The sequence below is a fragment of the Callorhinchus milii genome, unplaced genomic scaffold (assembly GCF_018977255.1).
Source record: "Callorhinchus milii isolate IMCB2004 unplaced genomic scaffold, IMCB_Cmil_1.0 Scaffold1, whole genome shotgun sequence".
In the NCBI taxonomy this organism is placed as follows: domain Eukaryota; kingdom Metazoa; phylum Chordata; class Chondrichthyes; order Chimaeriformes; family Callorhinchidae; genus Callorhinchus; species Callorhinchus milii.
The window spans coordinates 52,679,624-52,700,138 of NW_024704742.1; the positions used below are offsets into that span (position 1 = coordinate 52,679,624).

The 20,515-nt window shown below is 38.1% G+C and overlaps 1 protein-coding gene across 2 annotated transcripts; it reads right to left on the reverse strand.

Moving 5' to 3' along the window:
- Positions 1 to 223: 223 nt before the first annotated feature.
- On the reverse strand, positions 224 to 18,000 carry nmu (neuromedin U). Of its 2 annotated transcripts, XM_007892763.2 has the most exons (10): positions 17,740 to 18,000; positions 14,500 to 14,558; positions 11,639 to 11,686; positions 9,428 to 9,487; positions 6,605 to 6,634; positions 6,448 to 6,498; positions 3,082 to 3,156; positions 1,942 to 1,995; positions 868 to 903; positions 224 to 439 (listed from the first exon to the last, which is right to left on the reverse strand). In XM_007892763.2, exons 1-9 carry the CDS (start codon positions 17,864 to 17,866, stop codon positions 871 to 873), a joined length of 537 nt encoding a protein of 178 aa, XP_007890954.1. In that variant the 5' UTR covers positions 17,867 to 18,000; the 3' UTR covers positions 224 to 439; positions 868 to 870. The 2 variants fall into 2 exon arrangements, with proteins under 2 accessions (XP_007890954.1, XP_007890955.1); XM_007892764.2 differs by lacking the exon at positions 3,082 to 3,156.
- Between the last annotated feature and the right edge of the window lie 2,515 nt (positions 18,001 to 20,515).

Here is a 20,515-nt window from a genome sequence, read left to right on the forward strand (position 1 = left end):
GCCTTGGGACGTCCTCCTGACGTGAAAGGCGCTTTATAAATGGAATCTTGTTGTTGTTGTTGTTGTTGTTGAGACACTGCCCTACGTGGAGGGTGCTATATAAGTGCAAGTTGTTATTGTTGTAACCAATCGCACCCACCACATTACATCAGGCTTAAACATTTAGGATGCCATGAATGAATCCTATTTTACTAAAAACACCCAAATAATCATGAGTTTGCCTTCAATTTTAATAAAATTTAATTAACTACGAAAACAACAGCTTACATCAAATTTGTTAACTTAACATGCACATTAAAGATTTTTTTTAAAAGACATAAACAGATATTTAACAATTATTAAACAACACAATTTCAGAGAGGTGTAGACTGCAGTTGCTTCTGCATCAAGAACTGATTTCAGCGTAGATGTCAAACCTTTTTTGTAGTCGCCTGAGTTCCTGAAAAGAGATTTGTGTTTTAGAAAATCGTGGAATAAATATATTTTTTATCCAGAGTCAGAAAACAAATTTTAAATGATTTAAAATACATGCAGTGCCTGGATTAGGCCAATGGATTTAAAACGGCAGCCCAATGGGTTCCTTTACTAATATGTCATTCGCCTCCACCCACCCATGCTCAGTGGCACTCCACCATTGTAAAGCCTCCAAGACATTTTTCTAGGCGAATAGAGCCATATGCATGCAAGTTGTTGTCATTGATCGTGGATGGAATGGTAGAATATGCATCTCCACACTTCTAGGCCTCTATCTCTCTTACAAAATAGACAGTCAATTCAATTTATAGTAAATCCTGTGAAGCGCTTTGGGACAGCCTCATTTACAGGAACATATCAGCATGAAGTTATCTTTTTGATTAAAAAAAATACCTTTTAACGAAAACCAGATGATCTTCCATTTCGTGGCTAAAAATAACAGTGACAATGTAATACAATAGTGAATTATCTGAATCCAGTTTCAAAATGGTACATATAATATCCATAAGTTTTCTGAGACGTTTGCACCAGGAACGTCCCAGATTAAGTTCTTTGGTTTAGCTACACACAAGCATTTCCAATTTGGTATCTTTACGTGGTAAATTTTATAGGAATGAATTGAACTTTCAATAATCAAAGATTTTAACCAAGTTTCTCCTACAGAAACCAGAAAAGTCCCAGATTGAACTCCTGATCGGTGCGTAGAAAACCAGTCTCAGCCACTTTATGGCAAATAGTCAATGGGGTCAAAATTGGGTTAGTCTTGAACAGATTCCGTTCCTTAATTATCACCAGGGATTTAACTAAGGAATGTTTTATCAACTGTCCTTCGTGATAGCTTTGAGACTGAACCCAACTTTTAGAGATTTTTTTTCTCTCAGATTTCTCACAGTCAATTTTTTCACAATATCATTAGTGACTCCTGTAGCTCAGTGGTGAGAGCACTCGCATGCAACAGACCTGGGTTCGAATCCCGGCAGGGTGAAATGTTGGGCAAGTTTCATTACTAACACATCTCTGTTTATCTAGCAGTAAGTAGGAACCTGGTTGTTAGTTAATGGGCGGATCGCTTTTCCAGGGATAATAATCCCTCAAAAGAATAATAATTTGGTCACTCAATCCACGACTGTTTGTGGGACACTGCTGTGCACAATTGGCTGCCACGTTTCGCCCACAAATATACAGTCAATTCACTTTACAGTATATTCTGAAACATCTAGAAGACGTGATAAAGCGCTATATGAAATGTACGGATTATTATTGTTGTCAATAACCATTCAAATTTTAAAAAAATCATTCAATTCATTGCTGTGCACAAATTGGCTGTCACAATCACCTACAAATACACAGTCTTTACACTCTAAAGGGACTGTTGTAAAGTGCTTTGAGATCTTTTGGCAATTTCATAAGACAATATGTGAAATGCCGGGATTATTATGGTTATTATTATTATTATGTGAAACATACCCTAAACAGAAAGTAGCCTCGACTTTGAATTCCACTTGGTCCTTGAAGTTCTTCCTAAAGAAATAACATTTTTAAAAAAAAATATTTTAACTGACAACATCAACAAAACTGTATCTCAGTTAGCTCTGTTCCTTCCAGAATTCTGGAATGAATGATCGATTTAATTTTTCTGAAATATGTATGATAATTTGAATAAACCAACTGAATCTAATTCTCCTTTGAGCAAACATTTCCTGGTTTTATCCTCTTGTGGGTTATTAAGCAACTGAGTTATGGACGTTCTTCTAAATATGCAGCAAATATTTTTTGCTGGTGTGTTCCACCAATTTAGCATTTCCCCATTGCTGTGCCAGAGAAGGCCAAACTTATTATGCCCGTGAATAGTGATCAAGAAACGTTGCAAAATCTGCTTGGACAACAAGGACATTTCTGAGAATAGTTTGTAGCTGTATTGCAGAGCAGATCAACACAAAAAGCAGAGCAATGCAAAAGTGAGACCAACCTATATTTGACTTTATTATCACTGCTGCTTAAATAACTGGAGATTGTTTGGTACTTCTGTCAACCTTCCCTAATTACCTCAGTCCTATCACCACACTTATTACCAAAGAGAGTATTGTTTTGTTTTAGCTGCTGGTTTCCATCAGGTGAAATAAATCACTCAAAGATTGGGAAGAAACTGACATTCGTTTAGACTGTACCTGTAAACTGAGAATAGAAAGAACCAGCCTCAATTCCCCAATACAGTAGAAGCGGTTACACCAAATGTTTTGGACTATTAAGTTATGAAGTCCATGTATTCGAAAGAAAATAATACTGAGCTCTGAAAGGCAAGAGTTGCGATCTGGATTCTGTGGTCGATTTAAAAGTTATTGTATAAACTGCTGACACATTTTAAGCGTCAGCCTGAAAATTAGACATTTTTCTTATGGACAAAATGATTGGGTAAAATTATTTTCTGAAATAGTTTACTTAAGGTCGAAGAACTCAAATGACTGTATGTTTAAATAACTTTTAGAGAAAGCTTCTAAGTGAATTCAACCACTTGGATATTTTGACCCATGGGTCAAATATAGTGGAAATGTAAGAAGACTGATGGTCACAACATGATGGTGGCAGGATGATTCAAGAGTTACGTACGTCACCTCTGCTGTTCTTCATTCTTCTCTCATGAAGTTCAGGGACAAGCTGCAGCAAAGGATGCAGGATAGGGGACTGAGAGGACATGAACAAGGACACATGAGGAACAATGATCTACTGCTCATATGATGCAACCGTATATTCTCAAAGAAAGCTGTGCAGACACAACGTGGGACAAAACAGGGCAAAGCTGGAATGTGTCTTAATATTAGACACTGGAATCTACAGTTTGATGTAAAACCTGAAAATAACTTTCTTAAATGTTGAACCTAATAAATATTATAGATTTTGTATAGTAATAATTTTGATAAAGTTGATAATGCAATAATATTTTTCAACATCTGGTTTGATGATTTTCCTAAATACTGATAAAGTCCATACTTTAGTGTAGAGCATCAGTTTAATTCCAGTCCTCCTAAAAAAATACTCTTAGCTGATCTACTTGGCACAGTGCATTAGTTTATGAGATCTATGATATGGTATATTCATTACTTATTATGCTGAAAGATTCCAGTGATGGACTTCTCAACGCCTTTTTTTAACGGTAATGCCAAGATGTTGGGCCAATTGAGAGGACACCAGGAATTTATAAAGAAAGTGGTCATTGAGAATAGTGTGGAATGGTGGCGGTGGGGGTGGGGAATGGATTGTTCATCACCAGCATTTTTGATGTGATAAATATTGAATCTACTATAATACTAAATTGATCCCAAAAAATTAATCTCCTGAGTCTTATAAAAAATGACTTGTACCCTTAATTTTCTCATAAAGTGAGTGTCTTTCAGATTGAGTTCAGTTGTGTTGCTAGATAAGCTAAGAACAGACACTCAGTTTGTGAATACGTCGAATTAGACCCAAATGTGTTCATAAATGTTATTTTGTGATTCTCACTTAGCTTTTTATTATGGGTAGTGCATAAAATCACAATGAGGGTTTACATTAATCTGTTGTAAATTAAAACAACTGGTAAGACTTCACGACTTGAGCTATTAGAAAATCTCAGTAGCATCGTGGTTCATTAAGATGGTTATCCCTGTTCACTGTAGTTTAACAGAAGGGAGTTTCTCCCAGTGTCCTGGCTATCAATCCCCAAATAAAATTGGTCTTTTACTCCAGGGCTATTATACATTGCTGTTTGCAAATTTGCTGCTTTATTCACTCACAAAACACATAACCATAACCAAGGAATACACTTCCACTATTTATTTCAGTGATTAACTTGAAATTACAGTCATGGTTCCAATATTGTGAATATCACATAGTCTCTATTCTCTACATTGATAATTTTGCTGAATGCCACTTTATATGGAAACAGAAATCTACAGTGCAGAAAAAGGATGCTCGGGACATCAAGCGCAACAGCACACGTTGCATGGAGATCAATTCAATCCCACTGCCCTGCCTTATTCTGTACGCCTTCAAGACCCTATTTCCTTCCCTTTTGAAATGGACTCCATCTCTATCACCCTTCTCAGCAGGGCATTCCACATACCACTTTGTAAGGATTTAAAAGTATTTTTTAAAAAAGCTACAAAAGAATAATCACTCGCACGTGGCTACAGGTACAGATGGAACATGTTACCACCATGCAATTTTGACATGAACTATGTCAACGTTGCAAACACAGAGAAAAAATAACAGAAAGATTATGGATACTCCTATCACATTCTTAACAAAATAAGTCTTTGTTGACTCAGTATCCTTTGTCATAAGTTATGCCTTGGTCAGCACCCGGTGTATGTTGGGTTTGCATACTGACGTTACTGAATCCAATATTGTTCAAGGTCACTAAATGACTTGAATTCTTTAAATGCACCTGAACTCTCAATTTGTTAACTCTTGAGTACCACCTCAAGGGATCAAATATCTTCAAGGGCTAAAATATCTAGGGTTGCAAATCTTTCCTCATAGCTCCTACCTGCCAGCATGTATGATGGGGGGAATTATTGTCCATTTCTTTGATACTGTGGTTTTCCACTGTGGTGAAGTCAAATTATGCTTCCATGAATTTGCAAGCAACAAATCAATTTATTTTCCTCCAAGATTATATTTGATTTCAGAGCTCCATTGGAAGGTTTGATAGGTCTGATAAAATTCTGAGGATGATCTAGAAGCCCTTGGACATCTTTTGGTCTCCCTGAAATATCTTTTCTACTCCTTCCGGGAGAGCAAAGCTGAACTCAATACGCCAGATGTGGTCTCACTAAGAGCAAACATAACTTGATACTCATCTTTTGTACATTAACCCCTTAGCCATACCTCCCAATATTTGCTGTTTATTTCTGAAAAAATATTTTTTAAGGAATTCATTTTTCAGACATTAAAATGTTTCTATTCAGAGTTTGAGATTTTACATCCTAGCCTTTTGCTTGAAACCAGTTATGCTATTATAATGTCATCAGTTATAATAATGTAATGACATTAATATTATAGTAAAAACATCAGTTATTATAATGGAGCATTACAATTATTAGAAAATCACAGCTGTAATGTAATAACACTAATATTATTGCAATAGTTATTATAATCTAATGATATTATAATTCTCAGTTATTATAATGGAATATTAATATCATTAGAACATCAGTTATTATAATAATTTATATTATTACAATAGTGTCAGTTATTACAATTTAATAATATTATTATTTCAGCATAGTAGTTATAATGTAATCAAATTATTATTATAACATTACACTTTATCACAACATCTTGGCAACGAGATAAGATGCTACATCAAATGCAATGATTATTATTTATTATTATAACATCACTGTTATTATAATACCATAGTAGAACAGGACCAAGAGGATGAATGACCTCCTATTCCTACAATGTTAGACAAAAGCCACCAATTCGATTGGCAGCTTTTCTAGGAGTAATAATCTCTTAAAAATAAATGAATAATAAAAAAAATTGGTCATTCAATCCACGATTGTTTGTTGGACACTGCTGTGCGCAATTGGCTGTGTGTTTCGTCCACAAAGTATACAGTCAATCCACTTTACAGTTTATTCTGTAATGCGCTTTGAGACACCTCAAAGGTGTGATAATACACTGTACGAAATGCAAGGATTATTATTGTCATTATTGCTGGACATTAATATCCATTGTATTTACACCTGTTTAACAATTTTACATATTTGCTGAAATAATTTGTCTAAAATTTAAAATAAGAAAAATCACCTTCTTCAGATTAAAAAAAAGGCAAGTACTGAGAATGCTGCCTTTTGGTGAGCAAATTTAATTTGGAATAATTCGACACTGCAAAAATTATCTTCTTGTCAAAGTGTAGCTGTTTGAGCTAAAGCAGAAAGACAAGATTTTTAATGCCACCTTTTAAAATATAACATCCATGTGACTTACCATGAAATCAGAGTTGCCAGAGTCATGGGTCTTAGAATAATGAAATAAGAACTGTAAAAGAAAAAGTGAAAAGATAATTTTACTACAGTATATATCAATGACTTGCCATGTAGTCTCATTGTATCTCATAATCTATCTGAATGAGAGTTCTGCTTACCCTTTTGGTCTGGTCCTTTTCTTTTGAATCCTGTAAAAGATCAAACAATAAGAGATAGTAGGTCTTAATTTCTTCATATTTAAGCAACCATTTAATGAGTTGCTTATGTTGTAAATCCTTGTTGGAGATAAAATGAGCTGCCAAACCATCCCATCTCAAAATACAGCATACCAAATCATTAGATTAAAGGATTTGAGGGTTTTATATTAAACACCATTATTTCTCAGAATATATTTGGTGCATGGTAAGGGAGGAGATGTAACCTAATTAAAGTACATTCATATTTCAAGAACAGAATTACATTTCCTTCCTGAACGGAGGTTTCATATACCTGTTGAAGTGGATGCTAAAGGTCACAGAGCAGGGCACTATTCAAAAGAGAAGGAAGTTTATTTTGATGTCCTGGACAATTCTCCAAATGATCTAGTCATTTCCTTTGTGATTGTTTGTGCGACACTGCAGTGCACAAATTGAGTTATCTGGAACTAGGATGAGATGCCTATGTTGTTCGATGTAAATGGGAAAAAGGGGGAACGTGTGATGTTGTGAAACAAAACAATTTTAATTTCATTTCTCTATCTAGTCTATCAATACCAAGATATATCAACTACTATTTTCCCTTCTAAACCTCCCGTCTATACATCCTAGAAAATAAAAACCTAAATGGGATGGAGGAGCAAATGGATTTCGGGGTACACATACACAATTCATACACAATACTAAAAATAGCAATGCAGGTTAATAAGGCCATAAAAAAGGCAAACCAGGCATTGGGATTCATTTCTAGAGGGATAGAAATGAAAAGCAGGGAAGTTATGGTAAACTTCTGTAGAACCTTGGTTAGACCACACTTGGAATACTGTGTGCAGTTCTGGTCCCCACATTATAGAAGGGATGTAGAGGCACTGGAGAGATACAAATGAGATTCATGAGGATGATCCCAGAACTGAGAGGTTATACCTATCAGGAAAGGCTGAACATGCTTGGACTCTTTCCTCCTGAAAAGAGGAGGGTAAGGGGTGACCTGATAGAGGTCTTTACAATTATGAAAGGTTTGATAGGGTAGACATAGGGAAGATGTTTCCACTGGTGGGGAAGATCAAAACCAGGGACCATCAATATAAAATAGTCAAAAATAGATAGTTAGAAGAAATTTATTTACACAGAGAGTAGTGGGAATGTAGAACATGCCTACCACAAGGAGTTGTTGAGGCAAATAGCATAGATGTATTTAAGAGTCCTGTAGCTCAGTGGTTAGAGCACTCGCTTTGCAAGCGAGAGACCTGAGTTCAATTCCAGGCAGGGCGAAACCTTGGGCAAGTTTCCTTACTCCACACGCCTAATAATAATCCCTCCGAAAACCCCAAACAATAATAAATTGGTCATTTTCAATCTACGACTGTTTGTGGGACATTGCTGTGCGCAATTGGCTGCCGCGTTCGCCCACAAATATACAGTCAATTCACTTTACAGTGTGTTCTGTGAAGCGCTTTGGGACGTCCTCCCGACGTGAAAAGCGCTATATCAAATGCAAGGATTATTATTATTATTATTATTAAGGGAAAGCTAGATAGGTACATGAGGGAGAAAAGAATAGAAGGTTATACTTGAAGACTTAGTTGAGGAAGGGCAGGAGGAGGCTCACGTGGAACATAAACACTGGCATAGACCAGTTGGGCCGAATGGCCTGTTTCTGTGCTGTATATTCTAATATATTCTAATGTATTGATTCTGCATCAGCTTTCAGGACAGTGATTCTCATAATTCATACAATTTGTTTTGTGTAGAAATATTTTCTCAAATCACGTCTAACTGGTTTAGCTCAAAATACACAGTCACACCATTTTACACTGTATCCTGTGAATTATACAATTAATCAAGCTATGTGATCCAAATGAAAGAACAGGCTCTTTTGCCTCCAGCAGAATCCTTTGCAGTATGATTACAACTTATATGGAGACTGCGAATATAAAGAGAACGATAATTTGTAAATTAATGCTAGGAGTTATTTTAAAATTGAAGTGCTCTCTGAGTTTGATTGGAGTGTGAAGGTAAGCCATGCTGGTTTGCACATATGCATCATCGGGGATTTTTTATCTGTTGCAAAGGTCCACAGACATTGTACAGATAGAGAAAGAGATGTAGAAAATTAGAGACATTGTCAGAAAAAGACACAGGAATACAGAGACAAATAAAACACATACACACACACACAGAATATATCTATTTCATAAGAATATCAGAAAACATGGAACAGCAAAATAGTCATGTAGCTCATCATTCCTGTTTGTTTCGCAAGCCATGTCCAATTCAACTTTTAAGGATGACACTCAACACAATTCGTCTGCTAAGAAAAGATTCTCCAAATTTCTTCTTTGGCTTCTCAAAAGTAAATCCAGCAAAATAGAAGAATACTTTTTAAACTTATACCCAATGTAATTCATTGTCTGGATGCCTTGGGCGGGAGCCATTCCTGTGTTATAGAGTATTTGGTCACATCTATATGTACGTTACCTGGTAAACCTGAATCCTATTTCCTACGACATCTAGCTATTCATCCAGCTTTTGATGGTGTGAATCAACACGTTTGCTGATATATTCTTTGAAGGGGGGTTAGTGCACGAAAGAAGCTACAGATTTTTATTTTCTCAGTATGTCATACAGTTGATTTCGCTGAACACTTGTTTTCAGTGCAGAACTTTCCATTACAACAGTAGAAATGAGAAAGATAGACAAGTCCATTAAGTTACTTGTGGATCTACATTCTTGAATTTTGTTAGTGTTGATGAAACTGACAATGATAGAAGTATAAAAACCTTGTACCTGAATTCTCTGCAGAACTGTCGTAGCCATGTAACAGAGTTCTTCGAATACAGTTGATACCTAGTAAGGCAGAATATAAACATTTAAGAAACTGTTTATGCAATTTGGTGATACGCTGGGTCAATAGAAAAGTGAGGCTGCAATGTTTCCACAGAATCTGCAAGAAACACTCTCCACTATAAACAACACTCTCTACTATAAGCAAAATCCTCTGCTATAAACAATACCTTCCGCTAAAAACCTGTAAACAATGTAGTTTCTGGCCCCGGGTCTCACACTGTTTACCTGATGCTTCGATGGGTGGAGCGGCGTGCTGCTGCGCAAGTGGGAAATGGACTTCACTCCACTCTGAGACCCTGCTGTTGAGATTGTCTCCTCTGTATGTGTGCATTTGTGAGTGTGTCAGTGTGAGTGTCTGTGTGTCTGTCTCTCCTCTGTATGTGTGTGGATGTGTCTGTGTGTGTCTCTCCTCTATGTGAGTGTCTCTGTATGAATGTGATTGTGTGTAAGACCATAAGACATAGGAGTAGGCCATTCGGCCCCTCGAGCCTGCCCCACCCTTTAATAAAATCATGGCTGATCTTCTAACCTAATTCCATTTACCCCCCGTATCCCCATATCCCTTAATCACTTTATCCTTTAGAAATCTATCAACCTCAGTCTTGAATATGTTCAAGGACTGAGCATCCACAGCCTTCTGGGGTAGAGAATTCCACAAATTCATTACCCTCTGAGTGAAGAAATGTTTCCTCAACTCAGTTCAAAAAGGCTGACCCTTAATCTTGAGACGATGACCCCTAGTTTTAGATTCTCCAACCAGGGGAAACAGTCTCACAGCATCTACCCTGTCAAGACCCTTAAGAATCTTATAGGTTTCTAATAAGATCACCTCTAATTCTTCTATCTTCTGGAGAATATAGGCAGGTTTACTCCAACCTATCCTCATAGGTCAACCCCCTCATCCCAGGAACCAACCTAGTGAATCGGTGCTACACCCCCTCTAAGGCAATTATGTCCTCTCTTAAATAAGGAGACCAAAACTGCACACAATATTCTAGGTGAGGTCTCACCAAGGCCTTATACAACTACACCAAAACTTCCCTACTCTTGTACTCTAACCCGTTTGCAATGAACGACAACATGGCATCAGTCTTCCTAGTTGCTTACTGTACCTGCATACTAACGTTTTGTGACTGGTGTACAAGGACACCCACATCCCTCTAAACACTAACACTACCTAGTTTCTCCCCCTCTTGAAAATAATACACTTTTCCATTTTTACTACCTAGGTGAATAACTTCACACTTCCCCACATTATACTCCATCTGCCACCTTCTTGCCCACTCACCTAGCCTGTCTATTTCCCTTTGCATTCTTTGTGTGTCATCCTCACAGCTTACTCTCCCAACTATCTTCGTATCGTCCACAAATTTAGATATAAGTTCTATTTCCTCATCTAAATCATTGATATAGACTGTAAATAATTGCGGTCCAAGCACTGATTCTTGTGGCACTCCACTTGTCACATCCTGCCAATCTGAGAAGGACCCGTTTACCCCTACTCTCTGTTTTCTTCCTGTTAGCCACTCTCCAATCCATACTAATATATTATCCTTAACTCCATGGGCTCTAATCTTATGCAACAGCCGTTTATGTGACGCTTTGTCAAATGCCTTCTGGAAGAGTGTGTCTCTCTCCTCTGTCTGTATTGTGTCTCTCTCTTTCTGTGTGTGTGTGTCTCTCTCTGGGTCTCTGTGTCTGTGTGCAGTGACAGGCCCTGAGAGACAGGAGGTGGTGACCTCCTGGAGCCTCGCAATCAGAAACCTGACCAGCTTGGCGAACAAATCTGTCTTTTGGAGGATCTACAGGCCCTTTGGGCCTGCACTGGTGCTCCCCCCCTACCCCCCAAGAATGGGCCACACAGTTTTTGTTAAAGAAAGCGTTGATAATTTTATTTTTTGCAACAATATAATATGTGTTATTTCCTTATGTTTAGCTTTTCTCAATATAAGTGAAAAAAATTAGATTGACAGTAAAATATACATTAACAGCACCAATCAACTCCCCGAAATTTTCCACAAAATTTGCTAAATTTCTGCATTTTCCCACAAAGCCTGGTAAATTTCCCTACCTTCTGGGGAAAATATTTCTGCAATTTTCTGTTGGCCCTGGTAATAAGTCTACAAACTGCACATCTGTATTGGACCTTACCTGTGCCTGATTATTTGCAGTCAGGAAGGAAGAACACACATCATCTATCTATAAGAGAGAATTGAGATATTAGCATCCAAGATATCAAGAATGTTCTCAGAACTGCACGTTTGCAGACTGAATTGAATTTGAGTCAAGAAATAATTAACATCACTAAGTCAGGAATACCTGAGCAATGCAGTTCTCGATCTGATTTAACCTCCATTGACAGAAATTGCTGAAAACATCTTTTTTGTCTGACTCACAGAAGAAGATTACAGCAATTTCTAACAAATTGTAGAGGCAGACAGTTGCCTTGGCAAATCAAAACTGTGCACTACTAAGTCAGGACTTTATCAAATCTACTACAATGGGTCATACTCCTATTAGATAAGCAATTTCACCAAAAAGGCAACAGTGTCCAAGTGGTGGCCGAGTGTTTGGCCAAGCAATCTATGCTTGAAAACCAATCTAAAAAAAGGGTGGGTGTGGTCCAAAGATGTGACCAAAGAGAATGTCTTGAGATAGATTTTGAAGGAAGTGAGGGAAGGGGTGAAGTGAAGGGACTCTGGGCCGGAGATCAGAGAGTAGGGGCAGAAAGGCTGGAGATCCGACCGCGAATGGTGGGGCGGGCACGGCAGGTGACATGAAGCTTGGCTAGTGCCTGCCAAGCAGATGGAGCACATGGGGTTGGTAGGATTTTAGAATATCACAGAGGTAGGGTGCAGCAAGATCTTGGCGGGATTTAAAAGTGAGGACGAGGATTTTGAACTCAATCCTCTGGGGAATGGGGTGCCAAAGGAGCCAGAAGAGTATGGGGGCTCACAGAAACTGGTGCGGGAGAGGACACAAGCTGCAGAGTTCTGAATAGTCTGCAGCTTATGGAGGAGAGAATTGGGAAGTTCAGTGAGCAGAAAATTAGCAAGGTCGAGCTGGGGAGATCAGCAAGGAGTGCATTTGAGGTATCCAGGCAGGAGGTAACAAACGCATGCACAAGGATTTCAGCTGCATTGGGGTAAGGTACAGTCCAAGGCGGGCAATGTGGTGGTGGTGGAAGAAGGCGGCCCTGGTCAGGGACCGGATGTGGGAGGGGAAGGACAGCTGGGGGTTGAACTGGATGCCCAGATTGCACACTGGTTCAGTGAATCTGAGGGAGAGCCCAGGGAGGCTGAGGAGTTCAGATCTGCAGGAGTGAAGACATTGATGGGAGCCAAAGAGTATGGCTTATGTTTTGTCCACATTCAGCTGCAGGAAGTTGCACTCATCCAGGCCCTGATGTCTGCCAGACAGGCTGATAGAACATCGGTGGACCTAGAGTTGGTACTGGAGGAGGTAAAGTAGATTTGTGTGTCATCCGCATTCAATGACAATAAAAGATATTTTGCCTTTTGAATCAGATCCATTCTCAATCCAGACTGTTGCCAAACTTGGAAGGAAATTTGGCACAGGTAAATAATAATAATAATAATAATAATAATAATCCTTGCATTTGATATAGCGCTTTTCACGTCTTCTAGACGTCTCAAAGCACTTCACAGAATATACTGTAAATTGAACTGACTGTATATTTGTGGGCGAAACGCAGCAGCCAATTGCACACAGCAGTATCCCACAAACAGTCGTGGATTGGGTGACCAAATTATTATTGTTTTTTTTCTTGAGAGATTATTATCACAGATGCGTGATTTTGTTAAACATGCATGGTAGACTGCATCAGCCTGCCTGCAGTCTAAATCATAACAGTCTAGATCTGTCCAAGAAAGGCGTGACCGTAACAGTCACTTGCAAAATGTAGTTACTGCACAGCAATAAATAAAACAATATATCAATATACCGTCATTTCAAGATTTCTGTGGGTATGTAATCCCCCCCCATAAATACTACTTTGTGAGAATACTCGACAAGTCCTTGAATGATACTATTCTTAAATCAAGTGTTTTTTGCAGTAAAAGTAGAAGAAAAGGACAAACTGTTGGAAATTGGGCATTTAATGATGATTGGGGTCATAATGCTTCCCTGTTATCATTCTCTGTTCTCCATCTATACTGCCTGTCATTATTTGTCATTATAGCGAGTTCATTTTGTTTTCCACATTGTTTCTGGACATAAGATGACTGCAAGGTTGTTACAAATTTTTTTGCAATAACGGGACAGTTCAGGACATAAGTATTTAAGTCCGACATTTAGACTGATTAGACAGCAGTCATAGCGAATGATGAGTTTTAAATGAGCACATTTTACTAAACAATTGATGGATCAGAAAAATGAGAATCAAAGTAATATTCTGCTTTTTAATGCACATTAGTTGCATGGTCACTTAAACATTCGCTTGTTACGCATTTCACAGAATAGGCATCTAAGAAATAGTGGAAAATATATTATTTTGATTACTGTCCTTAAATGGAGTATAAACATAAGTAGAACATACAACAGTCAAGCAACATGGTGAGCTACGCCATCAGTCCGAACATCAATGCAAATAAGATTAGCATTTCAGAGAAATATTTAGATAACAGCATTAGCGACGTGGATATTACAAGGCATGTCAAATATGATTAATAAAGCATAACAAAACATACGTTTCATTTCTATTTCATGATAGCATATTTGTCTTTCATGCACATCACAAACCAAGCTGTCTTAATGTGGCATTCATGGAACTGAAGACAATATACAGTTGCTCTAATTACAATGATGCTTCTCTTCTTGAAATGTACGAAATAAGTAGTCCACAGACTTAATTCAAAAGTACAGTGTTATGTAACAAGATTATAATTATTGGACATGATGTGATCCAATAATTTGTGATGAAGATATTCTTTAATTTGATTCTCTGTAACCATGTAGTTTCATTTATTGAACTTCAATTTGATTGTCATTACCTCATTCCATAAACGTAACTCCTGATCTACTGGAAGCCCTTGGGATGATGCTGGAACACCTATAAAATAAATTACATTCTGGTCCTAAGTATAGGATCAGTTTTGAGATCTCACATCAGCTACCTAAAGTCACAATATCTTCACAGGTGGAGCAAAAGAAATAGAAATCTAGAATGTGATTTGAACTCATCTTTTTGACTACTATAAAAGGCAATTGAATACCGAAGTCAATGCTTTTGGTTATAATAATTCATTATTAATTAATTTCAGGGAATAAAAACGAAACATTGAAGCACTCCGGGATGCTACCCCGCATGAAGTTGTTGTTGTTGAAACACAGCAAAGTACACGTTTTAGTGCGGCTGAAAATTGTTCTAACAATGATTCATGACTTGTGACAACAACTCTGGAACCCGGTCATTAATATAGTCAAATAAATAATAGGAAGAATCTTTATATTTTATATTGGTCACCCTCATCATGGCTTGATGTAGGACATTTCTGTGCATAAATTGAGTCTCGATTCACCCACAAAATACACACAGATGCACACTTTACAGTATATTCTGTGATGCACCTCTAGACATCTTGACAACGGTATATGATGCTGTATCAAATGCAAGGATTAAAGGATCAAACAAAAGGATTATATATCTCCTTATCATGTCTCGAAACATCTCCAAACACATCACTGTATGAAGGGTCAAATCTGAGATTAATTTTCTCTTTCAGATGCTGATTGACCTTCTGTGGAGTCTCAACATTTCTGTTACTATTTTAGATTGCCAGCATTTGCAATTTTTATTTTTGCAACAGGTCCTTTTGGATTTTTATGAATAAATGATGTATTCATTTTGCACTTGCCCACGAAAAAGGTTGTTTTGTCTGATGTTTGAAATTACAGTTACGTTACCTGTGAAGGATTGGGACTGCAAGCCAATTTGAAACAGGGATAATTTGACATTTTCTAGCAGAAATTGGGCTTACTTTGTGATATTTCCGAATGGGATGTCTTAATAGGGAATCTGAATTTTGCAAAGGCGGATTTCTTCTGGTAACTAACATGTTACACCAACTCACAGAAACTCTACTCCATAACAATCCACCTCTGGAGCAGCGTTCCTTGGGGATGGGGAGAATTCTTTAGTTTATTTAAAAAATTCTTATTTTTCAAAAAAATACAGAATCAATGAGTAAATTTACAAATACCCATGTACCTATGTTCACCTAAAAATATACAGTAACTACCCTGAACATGCCATTTTAACAATGTAATAAGGCGCTACATCAAATGCAAGGATTATTATGTTAATAGTACAACTATTTACTGAACAATCTAATTGGCAGGAATTCTAACAAGATTTTGTATTAAGAAATACTGTTAAAAATACCTCCAATTAATTATCTTCCACAGTAATAATACTGCAATTGCCTGTCATTACTATTATTATCATTATCAATAAAAGTGACCTTAGTTTCAGGAAGTAGGGAAGATAAACAATATGAACTGAGACAAAAGTTCTCTTTGTATTTAATATCCACAATTATTTGGACTTGAATGTATCTTTATTCTAAGTTATGTTCAAAAATAATCTTAAGAAATTAAGTCAAAGTATTTAGATTCCCCCCTCGACTGTTCAATTCAAGGTAATAATAAATAAATAAATAAATAAATAATAATCCTTGCATTTGATATAGCGCTTTTCACGTCGGGAGGACATCCCAAAGCGCTTCACAGAACACACTGTAAAGTGAATTGACTGTATATTTGTGGGCGAACACAGCAGCCAATTTCGCACAGCAATGTCCCACAAACAGTTGTGGATTGAAAATGACCAATTTATTATTGTTTTTGGAGGGATTATTATTAGGCTCTGTGTGGAGGAAGGAAACTTGCCCAAGGTTTCGCCCTGACCTGCCTGGGATTGAACTCAGGTCTCTCGCTTGCAAAGCGAGTGCTCTAACCACTGAGCTACAGGACTCCACAATATTAGTTAGTGGAAGTGTTAGCTTGTTCGTACCTTCTTTCTCTCATCATATGGAATTTATATCTAGCCTTGCAGAACTGTGAAACTGCCAAACTCAACCAACTCTGCCATCATTCTTCATCCAGCAAAGAAGAATTGCCACTAGAATCTGACAATTGGTGGAAAATACAGTCTAATACTGAGAGACCCAATTAAGATCTGGTTTGATTTCCATTACACTCACAAAACTATTTCGCCCCATTTTTTATGGGAAAGCTACACACTTTGTCAGACCTTGATATGATAAGAGTACTTGCCGAGTTACCATTTAGTCAGTACATGCAGGTGCATACAATAAGGGTTTTACACAGTGCTGTGTTTTACAGTGTTATTCAAAACTTTAGTATTCTTTACTTCGGTTTTCATTTGACTTACACAATTTCCTTTTGCTAGAATGGATTAATATTTTGCTTAAGAATTGCTGAGCTATTTGGCAATAGTAATTTACAACTTTATCTCCAAGACACAGTCGAACATTTGCAAATACAATACTTTCTCACCCTGGGTGGAGGAAAATGCTCTTCCAATTCTAACACTTTGACACTGGATGATTAAAACAAATAGCATTGGTAAGAGCTGGAAGTCAAAAGGCACTTGTAGTAATGATACCATTCAACTATTGCCCCGTTTTATCTACACTGTTTCTTCACATTATTCCGCAGACATCCCTAAGCTTTGCACAGAACTTTAGAATTCGTGCATGTTCATTTACCCAGTGAATGGCAACCATTTACACCACACCACTGTACTGTTTCTAAAGGCAAACATAATTCACCTTTTCCTCTTCCAAAACTACACTTATAGTTAGAGTTGCATCCTTTTTGTTTGCATTTTAGAAGATTCCCTGTTTAATGTATTTAGTTGAGAAACTGGGAGGGGAGGACACAAGAGTTAAGCATTAATCACACAACCTATCAGGAGTAAAAACAAAGTGGGGAGGGAAATAGTCAAAGACAAGTTCAACAGTAAAAGCTGGGAAAGTATTGAAAGAAAAAATGCAAAGAAATCTGCAAAGCATTGAGAATCGAAGAGAGAGAGAGAGAGGGAGAGAGAGAGAGAGAGAGAGATAACAGGGACGAGGGGGGTGGGAGGAAGAAAACGTGATGGAATAAAAAAGGGGAAAAGAGCAGACAGCAATAACATGAAGGAAGACAACACCATCGAGCGGAGTGCTGGGAAAGAGAGACGGTGGGAATGAAAGCACTGGAGGTACCTTGCGAGAAGCAACCCCAGGAGAGGAGCAGGAGTGTCAGAGTCAGGATGCAAGGAGATGGCTTCATACTGGTGGCTGTGAGCGATGTCTCTCCCTCTCGGTGCAGACACAGACTGGAGCTCCGCATGATCCTGATCCTGATCCTGATCCTCAGCCTCAGCCTCAGCCTCAGCTCTGGGACCCACTCGCTCACATTAGACTTTTAAACCTCCCATCAGAGGCTGCACGTCAGCAAACCAGCAGCTCACTCGTCATGTCTCCCATCGCCGATGGAGGTGTCATTGCTCATTCCCAACTCTTCCCCTCACGTTCACCCACTCTCCTTCCCGATGGCACCGACAGTCTGGTTTGCAAACCGCAGCAAAAACAACAACAACAACAACAACAAAAACACACACACCACACCACACACACCACACCACACACACTAAAAGGGTTTGGTCTCAAATAAACCAGACAGGGCTGTGGTTTGCAATTCGATTCCAGACCGTGCTGATGAAATAAAAGTTCAGTGGTATAGAAAGTACATCAAAATAATAATAATAATAATAATAATCCTTGCATTTGATATAGCGCTTTTCACGTCGAGAGGACGTCCCAAAGCGCTTCACAGAACACACTGTAAAGTGAATTGACTGTATATTTGTGGGCGAACGCGACAGCCAATTGCGCACAGCGATGTCCCACAAACAGTCGTAGATTGAAAGTGGCCAATTTAATTATTGTTTTTGTTTTTTGGAGGGATTATTATTAGGCTCTGTGTGGAGTAAGGAAACTTGCCCAAGGTTTCGCCCTGACCTGCCTGGAATTGAACTCAGGTCTCTCACTTGCAAAGCGAGTGCTCTAACCACTGAGCTACAGGACTCCACGAATAGCAACTGTCAACCTGGGAAATGATCCTGCAATAAACCAGCCCCTGCAGTGAATTGTTCAGGTCAATGCTATGGTCTCGGTTGTGCAAAGGACTTGCAGTGTTTTGCCAAGTACTGGCTGTGCGTTTGGTATTTTGCTGCTGAATGAATATCAACCGCTTTTTGCAGGGAATTCAAAACGATTGGATTGAGGGGAATGGCTCCTTGTTTCAGTCAGACTGGTGAAGCCAACTTCATCCCCACAACACAGAGCACTGGATGGGGACAAACATAGGTGTCTCCTCCTCAAAGCCCTCATAGATTGCTTGTATGGGTCACTTCAGCAATGCCCAGGATACAAAAGGCATTGGAACTGCACTCTGAACCTGTGTGTGAAAGTCAAACGAATAACTGCAACTTCTCGAAATCTGAATTAACACAGGAAATATCCATTCCCTCCTTAAACTTTCCTGAATCCTGGCCCCCTATGGCTTGTGGCTATCAAATCTTGCATCCTGCTGCATATCGCCCACGAAACACACAGTCACTGCACTTTACAGTATCTTCTGTGAAGTGCTTTGAGGCTCTCTGCTAAGGCAAGATATCAAATGCAAGGATTATTATTATTATTGTTATTACCTAACCTCTTCATCAAAAGAATCCTACCCAACCACCACCCCCCCCCCCCCCCCCCCACCACAACTGTGCTCAGGCACCCCGTCCATTTCTGTGAAGCGCTTTGAGGTGTTTTCCTACATGAAAGCCCTTTTATAGATTTAAGTTGATGTTGGCACTGCTCTAACAAAAATCAGGTACTACATCTTTTTCTTAGCCTTATCTTTTTCTTTTTCAACCTTCCAGCCGGAGTACTAACTTCAACAGGAGAATACAGTACTGAGCTGTTACCTCCATATTCACACTCCAGTAAAATTAAAGCTATTCATTCAGTAGGTTTGAGTGAAACAATTTAGAATTCTGCTGTAACAACCGCAGAGTTCAGGAAAAAAAAGATGTTGGCTTTTCTCTGTATTATAAATCAGTTCCTTTATTTTTCTCATATTTCATGCTCTTATTTAATCCCAAACTGACCTCAATATGTCTGCTATGATATTATCCGGAACAATTCACAAATGATGTGCAACCCATTTATAAATGGCTCTATGGTAAAAAAAAACTCAAAATACACAATGTATGAATGCAGCACAACATCTGAACGGTACAGCTGCATCTTGGAATCCTGTTAGCACATTTTTCTTTAGAGAAATCATTTACAAGAATAGTTTCTGCAACATCTGTGGTGTGAATTTCAGAACCTGGTTGTTAGTCGATTGACGGATCACTTTTCCGGGTGTAATAATTCCTTCAAAATAAATGAAAATGATTTGGTCACTCAATCCACGACTGTTTGTGGGACACTGCTGTGCACAATTGGCTGCTGCATTTGGTCCAGAAAATATACAGTCAATTCACATTATTCTGTAAAGCGCTTTGAGGCTTCTCAAAAATGTGATAAGGCGCTATATCAAATGCAAGGATTATTATAATGAATATTGTCAGTTTGGACAACTTCAGTCAACTTTTGCACATAATAAGCAACTCTTTGTAAAAATATGTTTTTCTATAATGCAAGTTTAATTTGAACTTGGATTAGGCATAAGTGATTAATTGGGCTGAGGTAAAATATTTAAAAAATTTCCTGTTTTAATAACCAGAGGAATCTCAATTTAAGTTTAAAATGCCTTGGCAAATTATTCTGCAGTTATCAACCATACTGAGTAGGGATGGATTACCATTCCATGAGCAGGCAGAAATACAAAGGTTAAAGTAACATCTAAAAGGTTATATATGAGATGATACCATTTAAAAGCTACGTGAAAAGTCATGAATCACAGCAGAACTGTTTAAGAATACACACTGGACATATT